At 45.9% G+C, this 21,044-nt stretch overlaps 1 protein-coding gene across 1 annotated transcript in view; it reads right to left on the bottom strand.

Moving 5' to 3' along the window:
* BMP6 (bone morphogenetic protein 6) overlaps window positions 1–21,044 on the bottom strand; it is a 30,878-nt gene that overhangs the window by 5,157 nt on the left and 4,677 nt on the right. Inside the window, exons 5-7 of the mRNA XM_010573313.1 lie at window positions 6,787–6,935; window positions 5,347–5,544; window positions 1,999–2,001 (exon numbers count right to left, since the gene is read on the bottom strand). Coding sequence (XP_010571615.1) covers window positions 1,999–2,001; window positions 5,347–5,544; window positions 6,787–6,935 — 350 coding nt within the window. The remainder of the gene's footprint in view (window positions 1–1,998; window positions 2,002–5,346; window positions 5,545–6,786; window positions 6,936–21,044) is intronic.

Raw genomic sequence — 21,044 nt, forward strand, 5'->3', positions numbered from 1 at the left:
ATTCACATTCTGCATCGAGTGCTGGCTACTCTCCGCCCAAGGTAGATGCAGACAGCTCTACCTCCTTGCTTGCCCAAACTTGGCCTTTGCTTTCATAAATGTCAACATACTAAACATTTGCACTCTCCCCTGTTTAACTCTCACCCCAAGCTCCCCTGCCCTCTCTTCCTGTTACATGTTTGCCTACTTTATGGAATCTACTTTAGCCCAAATTTAGGGATGTTACAACCTGAATTGGGGAAAAAAATGCAGCAATACAGATGCACATAATAATGATCCATTCCCTATGGTTTGGGGCTCGACATATGCCCTAGAGCCGTGTACATTGGACGTACATCCAATTATGGGCCTGAAAAAAGAGGAATCCATAGAGTAAAGGGGTTTTGGCAGTGAGCTAGAGCTCACTGAGCTACTGAAGTTGGCCGCCACGATACATTTTCTCCAAAGCCTGGAAAGCAGTATCAGCTACCCAAGTCCAGCATGCGCAGCTGTTTGAGCCCAAATTACCATTTGAGGTGGTTCGCAGTGCAAGATCCAACTGCCAAGCGGCAACAGGGTACGTATCCCTTCCCGCCAGCCCTGCAGCAGGGAGCCGGGAGGGCCGAGAGGCGGCAGCCTGCAGCGGGGTGACGCTGCAAACCACTGCCGCAGGGCCAGCTTACGCTGCCACGACACAATTTGCAAGGATTGTTTGCCAGAGACCTTCAAAATCTCTGTGAGTTGAGGGAGCTGCTTTGGGAGCTCCTCTAGGCTCGCTGTGGGTTTAGCAAAGTCATCTCTTTTTTTATCCCTGCATGTACCAATTCAGAAACACTAGCTTGGCACTGCATTTAATCACACTGCAAACTATTTTGTCTAAAACAGAGATTTAAAAAAATCCCAAACCCCTAGTTCTGCACTTAAAAATAACTTCCACGGCAGCACAGTTAAAACAGCACAGTTAAGATGGCTTGTCTCTGTCGCTTGTTTGCATTGAACGTTTTCTGCCTTCACCAGAAACTAAATCTGACTTTCTGCAAGCACAGATGTTTCTCTTAAGGTTGGACACTAGCATTTGTGTTGCTGAAAGGGGAGAGAGAATAGCCTGACCCTAATGGTCTTCCTCCTACGGATACTTATGCATCCACCTTAGATTTCCTATAGCCTCTCCCACGTTAAGCGCTGGCAAAGAATATATAAATATTTACTGAGGTCGATCCGTCTGAGAACACCCTTGCCGCTCCCAAGGTGCCAGCTTACCAAATTTCACATGGTAATTAATTACTTCTGTGATTCAAAATAGCTTTGACAGAGGTCTCCAAGGCCAGCCCCTTCTTCTTGGTGTTTGACTTTGGTGATTCGTCCAGATAAAGCTGGTGTAAACTGATCACCCAGTTAATCACAGCCCACTTCACATGAAAGCGATCTGCTTGGGTGGGAAGAAGGGGAGATAGCGGGCTGACATGGACCTGCATGTGAAGGCACATACAGAAACACCGGCCGTGCCGCTCCAGTCTGTAACTGAGCGCTCTACTAAAGAGAAGATTGGCTGTGAGATAAGGATGTTTATTAACAAGACCCTTGCCACCATGAAAGCATTTGGCCTTATTTGCCTTCAGTGTTTGTGCATGCTGCCCTTGGCAGTATTTGGTTCCCATACATGTGGGGAAATCTGCCTGGTGCCATGTACGTCTACCGCAAGGAAAGGCCAGTTGGAAGGCCCCTCCATTTCTCATGGAGCACCTCACACCAGTCCCGGAGGCGCTGGGGTGGCTAAAGGGAAGGACCCGAAAAGGGGCGTTGCATGAGTTTTACTCAGAGCAGCAAGTGAAGCCCAAGTCAGATGTTTACATGCAACTTTCTCCATAAGGAGGGGCTGATGGGAAGGGATGGGCCTGAAGGCTGACTTGCAGAAGAGCAGGGTTATCGCCACTGGACAAGGAGAGAGCCCTGTACAGAACCCCTAACTCATGAAGGAGCTGGCTATATGGCAGGAAAGTCCTTAGGCTCGAGGGTCACCATCTATTACGTTGAGAAGAGTCCTCATCTCTTCAGGTTAACTAGAGGGTCAGCCTAGAGTCCGAGAGCATGAGCTAAACCCATCGCAAGACATGGCCGAGCAAGGGCCTCCAGATCTTGCAGACAACAGCAGAAAAACACTTGTGTGCTCCTCCAACCCACCTCACTCCTCCATGTCCTGGGCCAGAGCTGCCATATGATTTTCTGCCTCAACAGACAAAAATACTTCCTTTTCTTCCTGTTCATCCTGCTTCTGCAGAAGAGCAGAGCTTTGCTCCAGGAATGCATTGACGCAGGACTCTATGTCAAAGCAGTTTATAACTATGGGGGTTACTCAGTTCTGCTTTATATAAGCCAGTCATAATTATGTGTTTATAATACAGGGAAATGAGCATTCTTGGCGAAAAAATACAGACCATTGAGATTCTTATGCCACAGCCATAACCTTAGCATCTGAGCACTTGGTACTGACTGCAGGACAACAACTGCACATCAAAGGGAGCACAGCGGGGTCCCAATCCCGCACGTAGCAGCATGCCTTCATGTAATTCCCCAGCTCACCAGATCCAGTACCAGCCCAGCAGCACACTTTGTGCACTCCAAACTGAGGGCTTGAAATGTTTTCCATATTTAGACAGTAAATGGGGCTTTTTTAAACACACTGCCCCAACCCAACTCGTGGCATCTTTTGGTAAAGGGGTTCATTTTCGGACTGAAGGAAGAAAACCCTGTGTTTTCACTAACATAGAGGAAGGAAGGTTCAATCTACAAAAACCCATCAACACCAGCCAGCTGCCTTGCTCTCCAAGAGAGAGCCTGCCCTCAAGCCCTGACAGGCAGCAACAACCCTGGCTTGCGGGAGAGCACAGACCAAAAATCTGACAAGAGGTAAGATATAGCAAGAGAAGAAGATGTGCAGGTGGGGAGATGCACAGGAGGGGACCACAGTATCCCAGTTATGCACCCGCTTTGGGTCCAAATGCACCAGGGCACCCTCAGAAGAGCAAGGCAGCCTTCAGGTAACCCCTGGGCTCACCTCCTGCTTCATCCTGGGGTGAACACTTCCCCAGTTCCAACATGCATTATCAGGGCATGGATGTAGGAACCCACACAACTAAAAAAGAAAAAAATCCCTGTGATCTCTTTAACACTAAAAACACATATCAGTCATCGGTGCCTCTTGGGCTATTAAATCAACCACTTCTTAAGAAGAACAGAGTCTAAGAGTGTCACACTTAGAAAGGAAAATAAGCTGATGCAGTCTCTCCTTTCTAAACACAGAAACCAACCAAACATACATCTTAACTTTAAATTCCCCTCCTTTCCCCCGCCTTAAATCCACAGAGGCTCAACTATACCTTGTTGACTACTGAACTGCCAAATTCCAGGTTTTAAATTAAAGCTGGCTTTGAGCTAGAAGAGCTCAAAAAAGCCCTTGAGACCACAAAACTACCAGCTATTTTTTCGCTTTTTGTCATTTTATAATTTTACAACCTGATGTGTGGTGTAGTCAAGAAAGCAGTGATGTAAAAATGGCCCTTTTTGCCCAATATATCTGCTCCCTCTGGAGCTTTGAGTCACATAGACTGATTTAATAGTAGTGGTTTTAGCACTGCAAAGCTTGTGGAGCTGGGGAGAGAAAGTTGGAGCCTATCCTGAGTCCGCTACCAGCACCACAAAAGAGCAACGCAGCGAGTAACTTTCCCAAAGTGCTGTGAATGCCTTAAAAAATTAGCTCCCATGATGAAGAGAGTGTGGCAACAAAGCCCACCTGAGGGGGAGAATTGCATGCCACCTGTGTAAAAGCTGGGCTTATTGCTTATAACGCCCAGACAAATAAACTACCTATGCCCTTGGCAAGCCCATCATATGGGAAAGTAACGCAATGAGCAGCCATGATGCCCACCTTTAAAACTGCAGCTTGGAGGCCCCCAAGGAAAACCAGGACCAAAGCAGGTCCCAGCAATTAGGACCAACAGACTGCTCTACCTGTGGGGCTGGCAGAGGGCTCTCATACCAGATTAGATGACAACTGCTCTGGCAATGCCATGCTGGCACTGGCCGGCCTCTGTCAGGGAGGTCAGGCTGCAGGACTGAGTCACTTCTCCTGCCCTTAAAATCCACGAAGCGGTATTTCACACTCAGCTGAGTCCGGCACTTGCACAGCGTAGCATGGGAACTCACAGCCGCTCTGCGGCATGCACCACGAGGACATGCAACAGCCGCTAGTGGCTAACTGCTGCTGGCACTAACCCAAAGGACAAGCCCATCACCATGCTGGGCTGGAGCAATTGGGCTGCATCGGCACACAGCCATGCCCGAAGCCTGGCTGCCAGCCCTGGAGCAGCTCCCAACCTGGCTCTGGTTCCCTGTAGGCTGCCAGTGCCATGGCCAGCACGGGGCCACCTCAGGTGCAGCCTGGCTCACCCACAACCCCAGCATGCAAGAGCAGGGGACAGCCTACAGATTCACACTGGGTGTTTCAGCAGTCTTAGCTCACCTCCCCGTGCTGTGTCTAGACATAAACTAAAAAATACAGCCGCCTCTCTTCCTTGGGGTATAGTCATTTCTAGACACAGAAAAAGCAGGGATCCTATTGGAAATGAAGGGGGCAGCATAAGCAAATTAATCAAGTGACTTGGAACGGGCTGAAATGTTTGAGAGGAAAGAAGGTACTCAATGAATGAAGGACTTGTAGCACTGTGATGCAGGGCAGAGTGGCTGGAAAACAGACACGACTTAGAAGATAGGACGCTCTCAATTTTTGTTAAAATTTCAGAGTTACCACATTTTCCCACCAGCCCGCAAGAGTACTCACAAGGCTGCTGTACAACACCTGCAACCTTTCCACAGCAAACAGGCAAGCCTCTTTGCGTGCCTGGAAATGCACTTCACCATGTATACACTGCTGTTCTCACAAGTAAAAAAAAAAAAAAATCTCATGCTGTTCTACCAGGGTTTTTCCAAAGAAAACTGAAAGAGGACTCTGGTGGAAATGCATATGTGCAATACCAGAAATCTCAGTGTACACAGAGATGGAATCTTTTAAATATTGCATTTCACATAGCACAATTCTAGGCAAATACTGTGCAGCAAGCAACTTACAGGCACAAGAGTCAGGGTTAAAAAACCTCACCCCCCTGAATTCAATGGCCATGACTTCACATGGGGGTCTGGACTCCACCCTGAATTCAAGAGGACTCTCGCAAGTCTTGTTACGTGAGATCCCCTCTTCCATCCCCTTGCAGATGTAACCTGTTCCCCCAAGGAAGAGCATCCCACCTCACACCCCCCTTCTTGCTTTTGCACCCCCAAAGCAAGTTGTCCCAGCTTGTGTTGCGTGATTACCTGTGACACCAGACACCCTGGAAACATCCTGAGCCTGGGTGGAGCGGTTTCGACTCTGTTGCCTACGCCTGCTCGTTGCTGACCTAGTGGTCCGTACGTGAACTTCGCTCACTTTGAAGAAGGCCACCATGAAAGGCTGTTTGTCGTAAGGTCCATCTCGGCCTATAAGGCCTGCTTCTCTAGGATTTACACTGAAACCTTCAAACCAAACAGAAAAGTGAGTGTTAGAGAAACAGTGCAGTTGGATTGCTTCTTCCAGCTTCGGAAGCATTCCACCCCCATAAGCAGTGTTTCCTTTATTCTTGCTCGCACTCTTCTTCTTTAATCACTAAACATTCCCCTCCTGCCACCATGACTTATGGACATTTTTATGACAGCACCCCATCCATCCTGGACAAGAGGCTCCACTGCAGCACCTGGCTCTTTGGTACCCCTATGGCATCTCTACCCTGGTTTAGGCATCAGAGAGGTATACAGAGATATATCAAACACAAAGCCCAGATGTGTCATGAAATTAGTTCTGCTGCCTGTGAAACACAAGAAGCAGAGATGGGATTAGGAGACCTCTAAGGAAAGCAGAGGGCAAAGAGATGGGGTGCTTTTCTCAGTAGCGCAGGGACGGGCTCTCAGCCTGTTTGGGGAGGTGGAGGTTGCCACTAACGTTTCCTCAGGGAGAACAGTGGACAGCCCCTCTGGTCTCACTTGACCCCACAGGTGTACCAAACTCCAGCATTAAGCAATAGGAAGAAAACTTAAGGTTGGAGACTGGTTCCTATAGAGGACAGATGTCACTGTCTTCTTTTTGGTCACCTTCTGCTCAACTTCCTCCTTCCCCACTGCTTATCTTCCAGCACTCAATTTCATGCTCTTTTGCAGTCTCTTCTCTCCTTTTCCACCTTTTGAAGTTTCTGTGGGCTGTGAAATGCTATCATTGCAGCTGCCCTCAGAGGGACCAGCCCCACACAGCGACTGCATCGCTTCTGCAGCGCAGGGCTCCCACCTCGGGTTTGATGAGATCCGAGCAGCAACGGCAGCTGCAGCAGCCAGGAGAGCTGCCATAAGCCCGCATGGGGAGGCGGATACCCACATACCTGCCGTCTTCTCTTCCTTTCACCCCTAAACCTCACCCCCCCTGGGAACCCAGCGCCATGCCCCCTTCCACCTGCAACCCAGGAACTGGGACCTTACCCCAGCCTGCCTCCACCTGCCCATCCTGGTACTGTTCAGAGACACCTGACCTCACTCATGGGGAAAGACATGTCCATCATGGGACAACCCTCAATCTGTGCCCTCAGACGCCTTGCTCATGGTGTTGGCTACAACCACCTACAAAGGCAGGGTGCTCACCCCCCACATCACAACTGGACTCTGTTAGCACCACCTCTAGACAGCATCCAAAAGACTCGCGAGGTGACTCACATTAACTGGCCCGTAACCTACCATCCCGGGTCACCACGCTCAGCTGCAGTCCCATGTTGTGCCGAGGGTTCATCACCCACATGTTACTGGTGGCAGTGACATCAAACTCCAGCCAGCCCTCCTCCGAGGCCCACACTGCCCGCGTGTCCAGCAGAAACAGGTCAGAGGCCCTGCAGAGGAGAAGTGTAATGACAAGATTGTGACGTCTGGGATTTTCTCCCTGGCTTTCGCTGTTGCAGAAACAAAACCTGAAATCGTTAAAAGTGATGTTAAAAGCTAGGAAAAACCCAACGCCCAAAATCTGCCTGCTTATATCCAGAGTTTTGCCATGAGATGCACATGCTTCCGTATGTGAAATTCAGGATTACAAAGGTTTTTCACTTATTTTCTAAGCTAGAGGAAAGCAATCATACTCCTCAGGTCTGCCCATTTCTCCACCAGCAAGGGATTAGTAAGGCACTCTTCTTCCTGAAGAGTGTAATGCTAGCCCTGACAGGACACTGGTCAAACTACCAGCGTTTCCAGGCATTCGATGGCTTTTGTCAAAGCAGTTTCACGGCTTCAGCTCACCTTCCACAAGACAGACCTACCACAGTGGGCCAAAATAAAAAATAAAAATCAACTAACAGGCCAAGCATCAAACAGTGAAGGAAAATGAACCTCTAAAGGCCTCTAAAGACATTTTTCTGAGGCTTATCAACAGGGATTAGAGCGCCTTGTTCCAAGGCTGTTGGTACTGGGTCTCCTTCATGGGCTTCAGCTTCAAATGCTATCAAGTCTATACCTTTTTAGCAGTATCAAATGCCCCCAAAACTCAGCAATGAAATTAGCTGGAGAAGCACCCAGAGAAATCCCGTGTACATTTTCTCACTGTATTATAGGCACAACTTTCCTGGGCAAGAGAGCTACAGTTCCTATCCTTAACCTGTGGCCATCATGACAAAATGGATACCAGGTGTCAATCCCATCTTCATCTGTCTTTTCTCTCTGAATTTTTTTTTTCTAACAATAACTTAATGGAAATGGGAAAACAGGGTACCTGTCCCTTCCACCCATCAAAGGTTAACTTCAGAAAAAAAACATTTTGATTGAGTTACATTTTATTTTTGGCCAACTGCTATGTCATACTGCCCAGCAGCTTGGTTTGCATGAGATCACACATGGAAAAATAAGCACTTAAGTATATTAGGGCTCCTAGTGCGGCTATTTTTACAGCGTGGAGGCTTTCCTCCGCCTCACTGGTAGCCACACGCTCTGTGGTTGACTCAGCAGCCTTTCCCACAGGAGTCTTTGCCACCACTCCTCCAACGGGAAGAGGGTTCAGGAACAACTCTGACCTTCACCTCCAACAGCAGCGAATGGCTGGGGCTGGCCAGCTGCTACATGTTTTGGAAACCTTAAGGTTGAAAGATTTGGGCTTTCCCAGGCAGGGTATATAAACTGAAGTGTTGCTTAAAGGAGACCGCAAACAACAGCTGCAGCTGAGACCACTCTTTCCCTCTCCAGGTTTAAGAGAGGAATGAACTGCTAAATCACTCCCGCCTCTGAATATGACTTACACATTGGTCCTCTCCAATGCTTGAAATGGCCTATATCTGAAAAGGGGTTTTCCTAGCACCTGTTCTGACCCCCCCCCCCCCCAATTGCTTTTTGATCTCCTCTCCCATCTCCCCTCCTCTAAGTGCCATACCCTCCCCAGCACTCGCCCACTCCAGACAATGTCCCACTGGAGCCTCCAGACTAGAGTTACTTTGGCGTTACATGCCCCCAAACCAAACATGTCTGGCTGCAGAGCCACTGGGAACTCTGTAACAGCAAAGCCCCATGAACACTCAACCACATGGGATTAGTCAGGTCTACAAAAACATGAAGAGAAGGCTCAGAGCTTATATTCCCATTTCCTTGCACTTTGGGAAAACACTTGGACATCACAGAGCTGTAAAGCCTGGAAGGACCACATGGCATCATTTAGCCCATTCCCCTGAAATCCGGGCAGGATCAACTACATCCACATCACTCCCGAGAGATGTTTGCCTGACCTGATCTTATAGATTTCCAGCCTCAGGAACTCCACCATCTTTCCAGGAAATTCAGTGGGTTTCACCTGAAGCACATTTTTTTTGTTTGCCTTTCCCCATAATAGCTAACTTAAATGCCACAACAATCTCCCTTCCTTATTAAAATAACATCTTTAGTCTTTCCTTGCAAGCCACATTTTATAGACTGTGACTATCTGCATTGCTCTTTATAGATCCAACTCAGATCAAGATCTCACTAATGCTGAGTACAGTGAAAGGATAATCCTGTTCTGTCTCACAGACTATGCCTCTACTTATACATCTCAGAATATGATTTTTGGCTTCTTTGCAAAACTCACACTGTTAACTCATGTTCACCTTGTGATTCACTATAATCCTTAGATTCATCCTACTGGACCGCAAAGGACCCAGCCACTTCCTTGGGTGTATTTACATCACCAATTTTTCACGTCCAAATGCAATTATTCTTTCCATCAAATCACACTTTTTTTTTTTCCCCAGATTGAACCTCCATCATTATTAGATTACTTAAAATACAGACTTGCCTTCCTTTGGGTCACCCCCATCTTAGTGTCCTCCACAAATGTGATAAGCAAACTGCCTGACCAAGGTACAATTCTATCAAACCAGAATGCTCCACTTTATCCCAGTATGTCACACTCGCTTTGAAAGATTTCAGATCCTTTGTAAAATGCAGAAAAATGGACAACTGGGCCTTCCAATCCAGTTAACTCTTTGCAAAAAGTTTCATACAGGACTGGTTTTCAATCAAATCTGCTATTCAGCTGACTTTTGCATCATTCGACCAGATGAAGTCAGCACTGAAGGTTTACCCCACAGGTATTGTAGGTCACAGTAGTAATGCCAGCAGGTAACACATCCTAATATTTTCTGCTTAAGCGTCTTTTCAATTAATGTTTGTCACCCAAACCTCACCAGGCTGCACAGAATTGCATATAATTTTTTCTAATTTTTTTTGGTTTTGGCATGAAGGTTTTAAAAAAATATTCAGTCACCTATTTCCAAAGACAAAATTAAGGGGGGAAAAAAAAATTTACTCACATAAAAACGAATCCCAACTATTTAACTGAGAGTCTTTAAGCACTCCTTTATTTTTGCAGAATAGAAATGTTGTATGTCCTTCCTCCTTTAAGAAAATCACCTCAAATTCGGCCAAGCAGTAAGTACTTGAAAATTGCTGCCCACACAGGCTCAACAGAGATTCAGAGCTTAGCAACAAAATCCTCTGGACTTTTTGTATGCAGGGAACATACTTTCCCCTCGGTAAACCAAATACCGTGTATCACCTGAGGGGAATCTGCTCTTCCTTACAGCCACATGGCCGAGAAGAAATGTCCTTGCTACTCCTGCAGAAAAGCCATACAATGTCTGATCTTACAACAGAGACCGCGAGATGTCCCAGGCTGGCCCCAGGTAGAAGGGAAAGAATAGTGAAGAAGGTAGCAGTGACCTGCTACACCACTTAGACCCACACAAGTCTATGGGGTCGGATGGGATCCACCCAAGGGTACTAAGGGAGCTGGTGGAAGTGCTCACCAAGCCACTTGCAATCATTTATCAGCAGTCCCGGCTAACCGGGGACGTCCCAGTTGACTGGAAGTTAGCAAATGTGACACCCATCTACAAGAAGGGCTGGAAGGAGCATCTGGGCAACTACAGGCCTGTCAGTCTGACACTGGTGACGGGGAAGGTTATGGAGCAGATCATCCTGAGTGCCATCATGCGACAGCATGCCCAGTCAGCATGGGTTTATGAAAGGCTGGTCCCGCTTGACTATCGTGATCTCCTTCTATGACAAGGTGACCCGCTTAGTGGATGAGAGAAAGGCTGTGGATGTTGTCTACCTGGACTTTAGTAAAGCCTTTAACACCACTTCCCACAGCATTCTCCTGAAGAAACTGGCTGCTCATGGCTTGGACAGGTGTACTCTTCGCTGGGTGAAAAACTGGCTGGCTGGATGAGCCCAAAGAGTTGTGGTGAAGGGAGTTAAATCCAGTCAGCAGCTGGTCACAAGTGGTGTTCCCCAGGGCTCAGTATGGGGGCCAGTTCTGTTTAATATTTTTATCAATGATCTGGATGAGGGGATAGAGTGGACCCTCAGTAAATCTGCGGACTTGTTGGGCAGAAGTGTTGATCTGCTTGAGGGTAGGAAGGATCTACAGAGGGATCTGGACAGGCTGGATCTATGGGCCAAGGCGAACTGTATGAGGTTCAACAAAGCTAAGTGCTGGGTCCTGCACTTGGGTCACAACAACCCCAAGCAACGCTACAGGCTTGAGGAAGAGTGGCTGGAAAGCTGCCCGGCAGAAAAGGACCTGGGGGTGTGATCAACAGCCAGCTGAATATGAGCCAGCAGTGTGCCCAGGTAGTCAAGAAGGCCAACGGCATCCTGGCTTGTATCAGAAATAGTGGGGCCAGCAGGACTAGGGAAGTGATTGGCCTCCCATACTCAGCACTGGTGAGGCTGCACCTCGAATACTGTGTTCAGTTTTGGGCCCCTCACTACAAGACAGACGTTGAGGTGCTGGAGCGTGTCCAGAGAAGGGCAACAAAGCCGGTGAAGGGTCTAGAGAAGAAGTCTTATGAGGAGCAGCTGAGGGAACTGGGCTTGTTTAGCCTGGGGAAAAGGAGGCTCAGGGGCAACCTTATCACTCCCTACAACTACCTGAAAGGAGGTTGTAGTGAGATGGGTGTCAGCCTCTTCTCCCAAGTTACAAGTGATAGGACAAGAGGAAATGGCCTCAAGTTGTGCCAGGGGAAGTTTAGATTGAAAGGGTTGTCAAGCATTGGAACAGGCTGCCCAGGGAAGGGGTTGAGTCACCATCCCTGGAGGTATTTAAAAGACGTCTAGATGTGGTGCTTAGGGACATAGTTTAGTAGTGGACTTGGCAGTGCTAGGTTAACGGTTGGACTTGGTGATCTTAAAGGTCTTTTCCAACCTAAACCATTCTATGATAATATCTAATTAGATAGGGAAGGGTGAAGGATCTGTTGCAGTTGTGGGGGACACACGGACATGCAAGGACTAGATGGAGCGACCCTGGATAGAAGGAAAAAGTCTGCAGAGAAAAGGGAGTAGGAAGTACCCATGGCCACCACACCTCTGTGAATCAGGACCATTATTCCAGACTCGGCATCCCTCTGCTTCCAGAAGTAGATGGGAAACTCCTGGCATCTTCCTGCACCAATAGCTTACAGAGGGCTCCAACCTGCTACTGCTGCTACTACAGCAGCAACACAGCTGCCAACAAACATGGTGACAGACATCAGTGATGTGCATATCACACTTCCAGTCTCGCCCCAATGCACACAGGGAAATGCAGCCACACAACTGGATTTCCCCCTGCACCGGCCCAGTTCTGCTTTCTGGAGACCATGGAAAACACATTTGTTCCATTCCTCTCCCACTAGGGCTGCAAAAGAAAGACAAGAAGCATGAGCGCTCTAAAGCTGCCGCATAGCCTTATTACCACTCCTGATGCTGGAGTGTTGGCTGATTTTGGCAGGGACCATTTTTGCCATCGGTGTTTGCTTAGCAGGTCCACACTCTCTGGCCCTTCCTATTGCAAAAATTGGAGCACACACAGCAGATGAGCAGGGCACTCCTGCAAGCCAAAGGGCAGCGCTGGACAAAGGAAAAAACCATCTGAAAGTGGCAACTAAACCTAGCGGAGACAGTTGACCCTCACCAGTGTATGCATCAGCTTCTCATCCGCACGATGAGAACACCACCACTAGCTTTGCCTCATAGCCATGTCAAAAAAAGAAATAGTTTAGGAAGCAGTCAGATACCATGCTGAACAGTGCTACACACAAGTAGATGCAAGCCCATAGTCAAATCAAAATGTGAAGAGCGGACAAGAAGGCAAGAAACAGATCACACACTGAGCAAGTCACATGAAACAAAGTATTGAATTTCTAGTCATTAAGTGATGACACTGATCCTATGCAGCGAGGCAGGCAGTGGCCTTCCAAGAGAAAGCACGCAACCGTGTACGCGGTCACATTAATGGAAGGATATCCGAAAACTTCAGCATTTGAGAATAACAGAGGCAAGACAGGACCTGAGGGAAACAGGAAGGGAGCATGAAGAATAGGAAAAACTAGAAAAAGAAAGGCTGGAAGAAATGCATAAGCCAGCATCATTATGCAGAGAGGAACAAGTATCTGCTCTCAGCACAGGCTGAAGAAAGCAGAGTCAGTCCAGAGGTTTCATGCCCAAGCAACCCTGCATGTCAAGGACATCACAGCACCTCTGGCACATGCACAGCAGGACTTTCAAATTCAGTGTAGAGAAGATAAATTTCATCACCAAGACAGGCAGTTTCTTAACATCCTCTCTTCTTAAACCTGCCTCTGGGTGTTCATACAGCTACTGTCATCTCATTGTCACTATGGTGCCCGACAGTCTCATCCTTATTTTCAGTGTGCTTAACCATCTGGATGCATTCAGTTAATGATTTCCATAATAAGGGTGCTGCAGGCATAATATGTATTAAACTTAGATTATTAAAGGGAAGCAAGTGAATGGGAGAAACTGAGGCAATAGGCTGAAACAACTTTCTTGAGAGAAGAGAGGACATTAAACAGGAAGATGCAAGTTAGAGATTCCCAACAGGAGCTCTTTGTTCTGGATCAAGGCCCTAAAGTACGGTCCCAAGTCCCAAGAAATAAATGGGACTGTTTCCATGGCCTTCAGAAGACTCTGGAGGAGGATGGAGAAGCAAAGGTCAACAGAGCAATCACAAGTGGCTGCAATAAACAGAAAGAAGTACACAGTTTACCAGAGAAATACGACCTGTGTAATTCAGAGGGCAGGATTTAGCTCCAGTGTCCTCAGAGCAAGCTGGTTTGTCAGATATAAATATCAAATATAACTACTATTCTTAACGCCGGCATCCCAACCATGTACTCAGGGCATTTATAGGAGAAACAGCTTGCATTTAACTTCAGTGCCTTTCCCCCTGTAAGATAAATATTTTGTTAACTGAAACCCCTGTGTAAACCTCTCAACGAAATGTCTCTGGGTGTTAATTCTCTTTAATTGAACACTAATTAGATTAGAATTTAGTCAAATTAGTAACCAGGTCAAGTGGTTAATCTTAGTTACTATACTTAGTGAAATGTTCACATTAAAATAATTTCTCTGTTCTGGGTACACATTACAACATGGAACTTTGCTACAGGAAAAACACCAAAGCTATAAAAAGCTAAATTTAAAGAAGCATCTGTTGAACTAGGTCTTTTACTTTCCCACCCTCCCCAGCTTTCTCTCCTCGACCAGGCAGAAGTTTTACCAGGGAGACAGTGAGAACAAACAGAAATCTCACCTTCAAAATGACCAAGTTAAAGGTCTCTTATTTTAATTACAGATCTCGGAACAACATTTTTGGCCCAACTTCAAAGCTTGCAATTACCCAGGTGTTTAAAGGATTGTTACGCATCAACAGCCATTTACCAAAGCATTAATTACTGTAAGTCTCTAAAACGTTCCTCAGCTGAACCTTTTTGTTTACTTTTCTTCAAAGACAAGTTGACATAATAGTCTAGACTGCCTAGCAGCATTTTCTCAAAAGGGAATTTTGCACAGAAGTGTGTGGGATTTACATTTTAATTAATGCACTTTCTAAAGAATCTCTTCTGTGTCCCTCAGCATCTGAGTCCTTAGCTTGCACTGACATCAACCTTCTGTAAAAATTATCCTGCATATAGCAAACTAGCACAATTATTTGCTCTTATCCACTAACGACAGACTAATAACTGCACTCACAACTGACTCAGTCTTAACAGAGTTGAACAGAGCTCCACATAGATAGAATTTTGAAATCACAGCCTTTTCAAACCTGTAGATCCACCATCTTGCAGTAGATGTAAGCACTACTTTGAATTTAAACGTGTTTATTACTCCTAGAACAGACTGTATGCAGAGCCTGCACAGCATGAGGTATTGCCAACATATGCAATACAAAACCTTAACAACTTCTTATGTCTAAATGACCATTACTCCAAAGATTTAAAAGCACCGTACAAAATTTAATCAATCAGCACTCGCTCATACAGAGAGCCTCAGGCAGGGAAATGCCAGCACCTGGAATAAGCTGCCACAGAAAGCAAAGGCAGTGTCTATCATTTTGCGAGAAGGAGTAAGGCTCAGGTTAACTGTCCTGAAGAAGCTATACTATCTGTGGGCCAGAGGACCAGGAGAGACACACACGTCCTGTTAAGGAGCTCCTTAGAAACAAAGAAGAAAATATCAAGAGCTGTCAACCTACAAATGAAGTTACTTCCAAGGTGAAATAGACCACCAGCAACTGGGCACTAATTTGCAGGGATTGACAGCCAGCGGAGGAAAAAGTACAGAATGGAGATGCTGGGACACTCTGGAGGAGGTCTGCAGTTCAGCACGGGGAGGGGAGACCCATCTGGGATGCATCCAGACATGGGGACACACAAGAAGGGACAGGAAAGCTCAGCCTCACACCACCACCGCTCTGTCTGATAAGAGCTCCCCTGTGCTGAAAAGGACGTCCCGCTGCGGGCATCGCCCGAGGTGGTAAAGTCTGCAAAGGCAGGGGGTTAAATCTTGTAGACTCACTGGAAGAGCAGCAGGGTGAAACACTGGCTTCAAGGCTGCGTCTGGCAAAGAGCGGAAGATCAGAGCCTAGAGCTAGAGAATGTGGTCTCCCCAGACCAAGACTGTGGGAAGCTCAGCCCACAGGTCGGTGTTAATCCCCAGCAAATCCAACACTGATATTTGAGTGCAAGGGGGTCCCCCCACATCCAGCTCAAGGTCTTGAGCTTCACAGCTCTGAGGAATGAACATTTTACTAACAGGAACAGTGAAAAAAGAAAAAAATCATCCCAACTCACCAGGATAGGAGATGTATTTCTCATTTCCTTGACTATGACTTAATGAGACTAAGGGGTGTTCTAACTGTAATGATGGCCACAGTATAACACCTCAGAGTTTAAATGCAGCTTGAGGCATGAAGATGGGGGAAAGGGCAAAGGGGTAGTATTTATTTTTGTCCTTTAAGAAAAGAAATACGGCACTGATATGGTATTCTTTACTTTTGGTAGAAAAAGCCAGCTGGTTATGGAACCAGTAAGTTTCATCCAGAATAACTTTGACTTTTAAACTACTAAAAGCCAACCACCCTAAAACACAACAAATCACATACCCACAGTGGGAGTTGAACTGAAATGCGGACAGGCGCTTCTCTATAGCATCATGGAAACAGCTCTATCATATACAAATATATGCACACTATATACAAATCTGACCCTAACTTGAAACAGATTGATGCTAGCTTTGTCATTTGTATTACACAACCCATTCCAAAACCCAGTTGAGGACAGTTATTTATTTTCTAAGCTATAAACACTGCCGGCAAATCAATTTGCCCTTTAGATTAAGAAGCTCAGATCACATTTGTATAAATATCCTGTTGCAAAGAGTAAGACTTTATTACCACTGTAACTGGCAGCTAAAAACCAACAAGTGCCTTAACCCTTAAGGAACTGTGTTCAGGAGAAGCATATACTCCCCAGGCAGCCACTCGGGAGGGCACACCTATGTCCACACATGTCTTATCATATAGGAGGAATCTTTCTGCACATCAAGTCCTCGTATTTCATTCTGGGTGCAAACGAAACTGTTTAATAAACTTTGACCATTAAGGTACCATATCTTCCTTTGATCACTAACACAGGCCACTGTGTTTTTCATAGATCAATTGTTTGGACAGTGTGGGAGTGTTTTGAGGTCTGCATTAGCAGGATATTTACACTTGAAAACATACTGATGATCCAAACCAAGGACTAACATCTTTGATCAACCATAAACTGCCTTCCCTAGTCCTGACCTGACACCTCTCCGGGTGAGAGCAAGGAAGTTTTGAGAAAGAAAAAGAAATTAATGAGCTGTTTCCAGGGACAAACTAATTTCTTCCCTTCCCTTGGGAGTGGATTGCCATGTAAGTGAGACCTTCACAAGAGGTATCCGAAGTCACAGCGGGCTTTGCTGGTCCTTCCACAAAATCAACACTACACCTTAGAAGCAAGCCCACGTGCAGGGCTTAGCTGTGCATCAGTACCACCGACGGGAGAAGACTCGAGGCTGTGCAGCTCCTGCCTGCTGTAACTAAACGTCCCCTCAGATATGGCCAAGGTGGGACAGGCACCTGGAAGCTGATGCCACTTGTCTTCCTAAACTGGTGCTTTGGAAAATCTCTCCACTTTCTGCACATACCAAAGGAAAAAAAAAGAAGGAAAAAAATCCCACCCTAGCCTTCAAACAACACAGCCTCTTAAACTCTGGAGGGTCAGAAGCTGAAGGGCAGGAGCATCCAGCAGACGTATGGCCCATTCCCTTTCCCAACGTCAGCCACTACATCCCACAGCTTGTTTCAAAACCCAGAGTCATCCCCCTCAGAGCAAACTAGACGTCACCTCAGCCCTGTTTGGTGAAGCCTCTTCTCTACACAATCCAAAATACATACCACTGACAGCTGGCCACAAGCTTGACCCTTCCTGAGGATTTCATTAATCTCTTCACAGCGTCCCACTGACAACTCCAGCAGTTTGTGCTATGACAAAATGTGGCCGTTAACCGCGGTTTGGTTAGAAAACAAAAGCCTAGTTTCTAGGCACTATTTTTTTTACCTTATGAAAGGGTGGAAGGAATGGGGAGATGAAAATATTACTGACACAAGTGAGTCAGTATTAAAAATGTTTTCTTTTTTAAGAGAGAACATACTTAGACCACACTGTCTTCAACGTGCATTTCACTGCCTGAAGCTTCCACGAGGAGAGGGTCAAATTTCTCCCCGAAGGTTTCATACTATTACAATCAGCATTGATCTCTGATCGTTCACACTCTCTCTGCAGACAGCCCTATCCAGGAGACAGCCTCAAATGGGCCCATATAATCCTTGCTTTTAGCCTTGTCTGCAGTGGCAAAAATCAGTTTGATAATTCAGTAAACGGTAGAAATTTTAGCCTCAGGCTTGGTTTTGTTTTTAGCCATCAGGGAATGGCCAGCAATGTCTTGCAATTCCGTGCAGCAGCGCACACATCTGGGCTGGAGTCACACGCTCATGCTGTTTCTGTCCAGATGAGCTTTTTTTTTCCTTTGCTCAAGTAATACTGAATTAAGCCACTTCATTACACTTAATTGGAGCCAAGGGATACTTCCAGGCTCTGAGCTTTGGTGAAGATTTGTATTTACTGAAGCCTTCTCTTATCTCCTGCCCTCCCAAACTCATTTCTTTGACGAGCGAGAAAGTTTCTTTTTCTTTGTATTTTTTCCCTCAGAGGTGCACACTGCCTTTCTCTTGCAGACTGCTGGTTTAAATCCATACATGCCAGCTGCCCAGTTAAGAATTATTTGTGCCCAAAAGTATTTTATTAGCTACCAATAATCACCTCAGACAACTGTTAACCTCATAAAAGCCAAGATTAACATGGTGTGATTGAACTTTCTGTGGAGACTGCCAATGTTGACTGAACAGGCACCTTCTGTGGCCTTTAGAGACAAATTTTCCTAACCAGAAGGAATATTTGTCAGCACAACAAGATGAAAAAAGGTGCTATGTCAACTCCTTCTGTTTCACCTGCTACTTCACCAGCTAGACTTCAAGATCTGTACAGACTCCTCCTTATGCAATAAAATGTCACAAAATGTCAGGAAATATCAGGCTGTTATTCAAACTGTTAGTCTAAAGGAAGTGTGACACAACTTTTTTTAGTTGTGTTGTTTTTTGGGGTTTTTTTTAAGTCAAAGGCAGCTGTTATTTTCTGGCTCATAAGATGTCTGCTAAAATGCAACAGAAGCTTTACAAATATTTAGCAAGTTCCTTCCAAAAATAGTGCATTTTTTCTTGTCATTTAACCTTCTAGTGTTCTCAATAGGAGAAGAAAACGCTGTATTCCAAATTAATACACTGAGACAAAAGGGGGAGAAAAAAGCACCTTGGATTCCTTCTCATAAAAGTAAGTGAATTGATGATCAAAAACCAAAACCACTCAAAGAATACAGCTCCTTAAGGCATACCAGAAGAATCTGAGGCATTTTTCCCATCCATGCAGGGATATTGGTGAACAGCTAAATACAACCTTTTAGTATTTGTTTCCAAGATTGTTTACAGGCCAAAGTCCACCCGGGTCACCAATGTGCCTGCATGTTTGAATCTGTAGCAGCAGTAGCCTATGGAGTCAGAACCTCAGCTGAAGGTAACACTGAAGAGTGGTAAGCAGCTTCTAATATCTTATTTTAACTGTCTTTTAACATCTGCATATTTTTAATATACAGAGGATAATTAATATAGATGACAATTAATATATATACACTTTTATATACAGATACTTGGAGAGAATACATACATATGCATGTATTTATACAGAAGCACACGTGTTTTCATATGTGCTTTTATATTTTACATGTACATGAAAGAGTCCTTTATGCTGAAAGGGAAAAGGGTGGAAAAGGGCACGTCCTTTTTACAGCTGCAAGAATCTGTGAGCCACATCTTGCCCACCTCTGTGCAGATGGCGTGACAAGTCCCACAGACTCATCCGAAGTACAAGTTTCTTTAGCCAAAGGTCTCCCTCCTTCCCACCAGTAAAAATAAATAAATAAAGAAGAAAAAGAAACAAAAAGGGAGCCTTGAGGGACTGGATGAGTCAGAGGTTAGTAATGAACTACAGACACTCATCCCTGGGTCAGCGGTTCACGCCTAGCCCATGTCAGGAGGGATGGCAAATTGCTGGCAGTCTGGACCCGGAGGAAGCTGCTTTATGATTCCCAGTCCCAACGGCGGGATCCTCTTGGCATGGCCACCAGCAGCGGCAGAGAAACCCGATGGAAGGGAACTGAAAGACCCAAAATACTCGCCAGCTCTAGAGAGAGACCACCCTGGTGATCCCCACCCGAGCTGCTGCCTCTGCTCTGTCCGTAAGGAGGTTCCTAGCACCCAGTGATGCCCAGCACGTGCAGATGCCAAAGTGCCCGGTGCCAAAGGACCGCAGCTTCACAGCGCAGTCCGATTTTGGCACGTTTCTGGCATGGCACTTGAAACAAAGATACGAGGTGCCAGCATCATTGCTGCATGCAGCCACTTTGAGAACGAAGAGTTAGCAATTTTCTTGGGAACAAGGTACTTCAGGGGCTGTATCCTGTACTTTATTCTCTTTCCCGCAATACTTTACTTGCTTGCCCGGTTTACTCTGAAAAAATGTTATATACACATCAAAGTTGAAAGTTGTCCTACTGTGCCCTGCTTTGGTGACCGTCACGGAGCAGTGTATTGATTGCTTCCATAGACAGACACTTGGCAGAGGTTTTCCTCCAGCTCCAGAGGTGGGATCTCTACTTATGAAATCTAAAACAGGCCAACACTCACCATTTTTTATTCATTGTGGCTTTAAATGAACAATACAGCTAACATGTATGAAATCTGCATGACCCTCTGGACTTCCATCAGCTCTTCAAGCGGGCATTGATGTAACATCCTAACCAGCAAGCACGTTACCCCAGGAGGCACTCCAGCAACCCGCAACTCGAAGCGCAAAGGGAACACTGATCTTTTAAACTAACACCTTCCTCCCCATCACCTATATACCCAAGTATTTCTCTCCATTTCCCCAGAGGCCACACTCCCCACAGAACAGCCACTAGCTGTTTGATGTTGCCCTCACAACAGCAAATCATGAAAGGCAGATCACCCCAAATGGTCTCAATGGAAAGGCTGGAGAAAGAAGGACCAGAAAGGAAAACACCCAAGAAACCTTCACAGAGAAAAGAAACAGAGCTTATTTTACACACCGCTGTTTCTGATTTCTTTTTCTCTGCCTGCAGCAGAGGAACAGTTACAGTCCTGACACGTTTCAGCAGAAGTAATGAAACACTTTTGTACCACAGCATTACTCTGACATTTAATTGACCATGTATTTCCATCTTTTAGCCTTACGTGATTCCCCCATCTGAAACATTACCCTTTTAAAATTAATCACTCCATTTACACTTGTTTGGATTTTTGTGTCACAGTTTCTACCCTGCATCTCTCTCTTTTGCCTATCTCATTGCCACTGAGAGCCCAGGAGTGATTTTGTACCTGTGGTTAGCATGCTGAATTTTCTTCTGCTTTATTTACTTTACTATAAGTCCAGCTGAGACCCAGTCAAGTCTGCACTAATTACCAGTATTTTTCAAACAGGCTA

This window comes from Haliaeetus leucocephalus, unplaced genomic scaffold, assembly GCF_000737465.1.
Source record: "Haliaeetus leucocephalus isolate CR32 unplaced genomic scaffold, Haliaeetus_leucocephalus-4.0 Scaffold373, whole genome shotgun sequence".
Taxonomy (NCBI): domain Eukaryota; kingdom Metazoa; phylum Chordata; class Aves; order Accipitriformes; family Accipitridae; genus Haliaeetus; species Haliaeetus leucocephalus.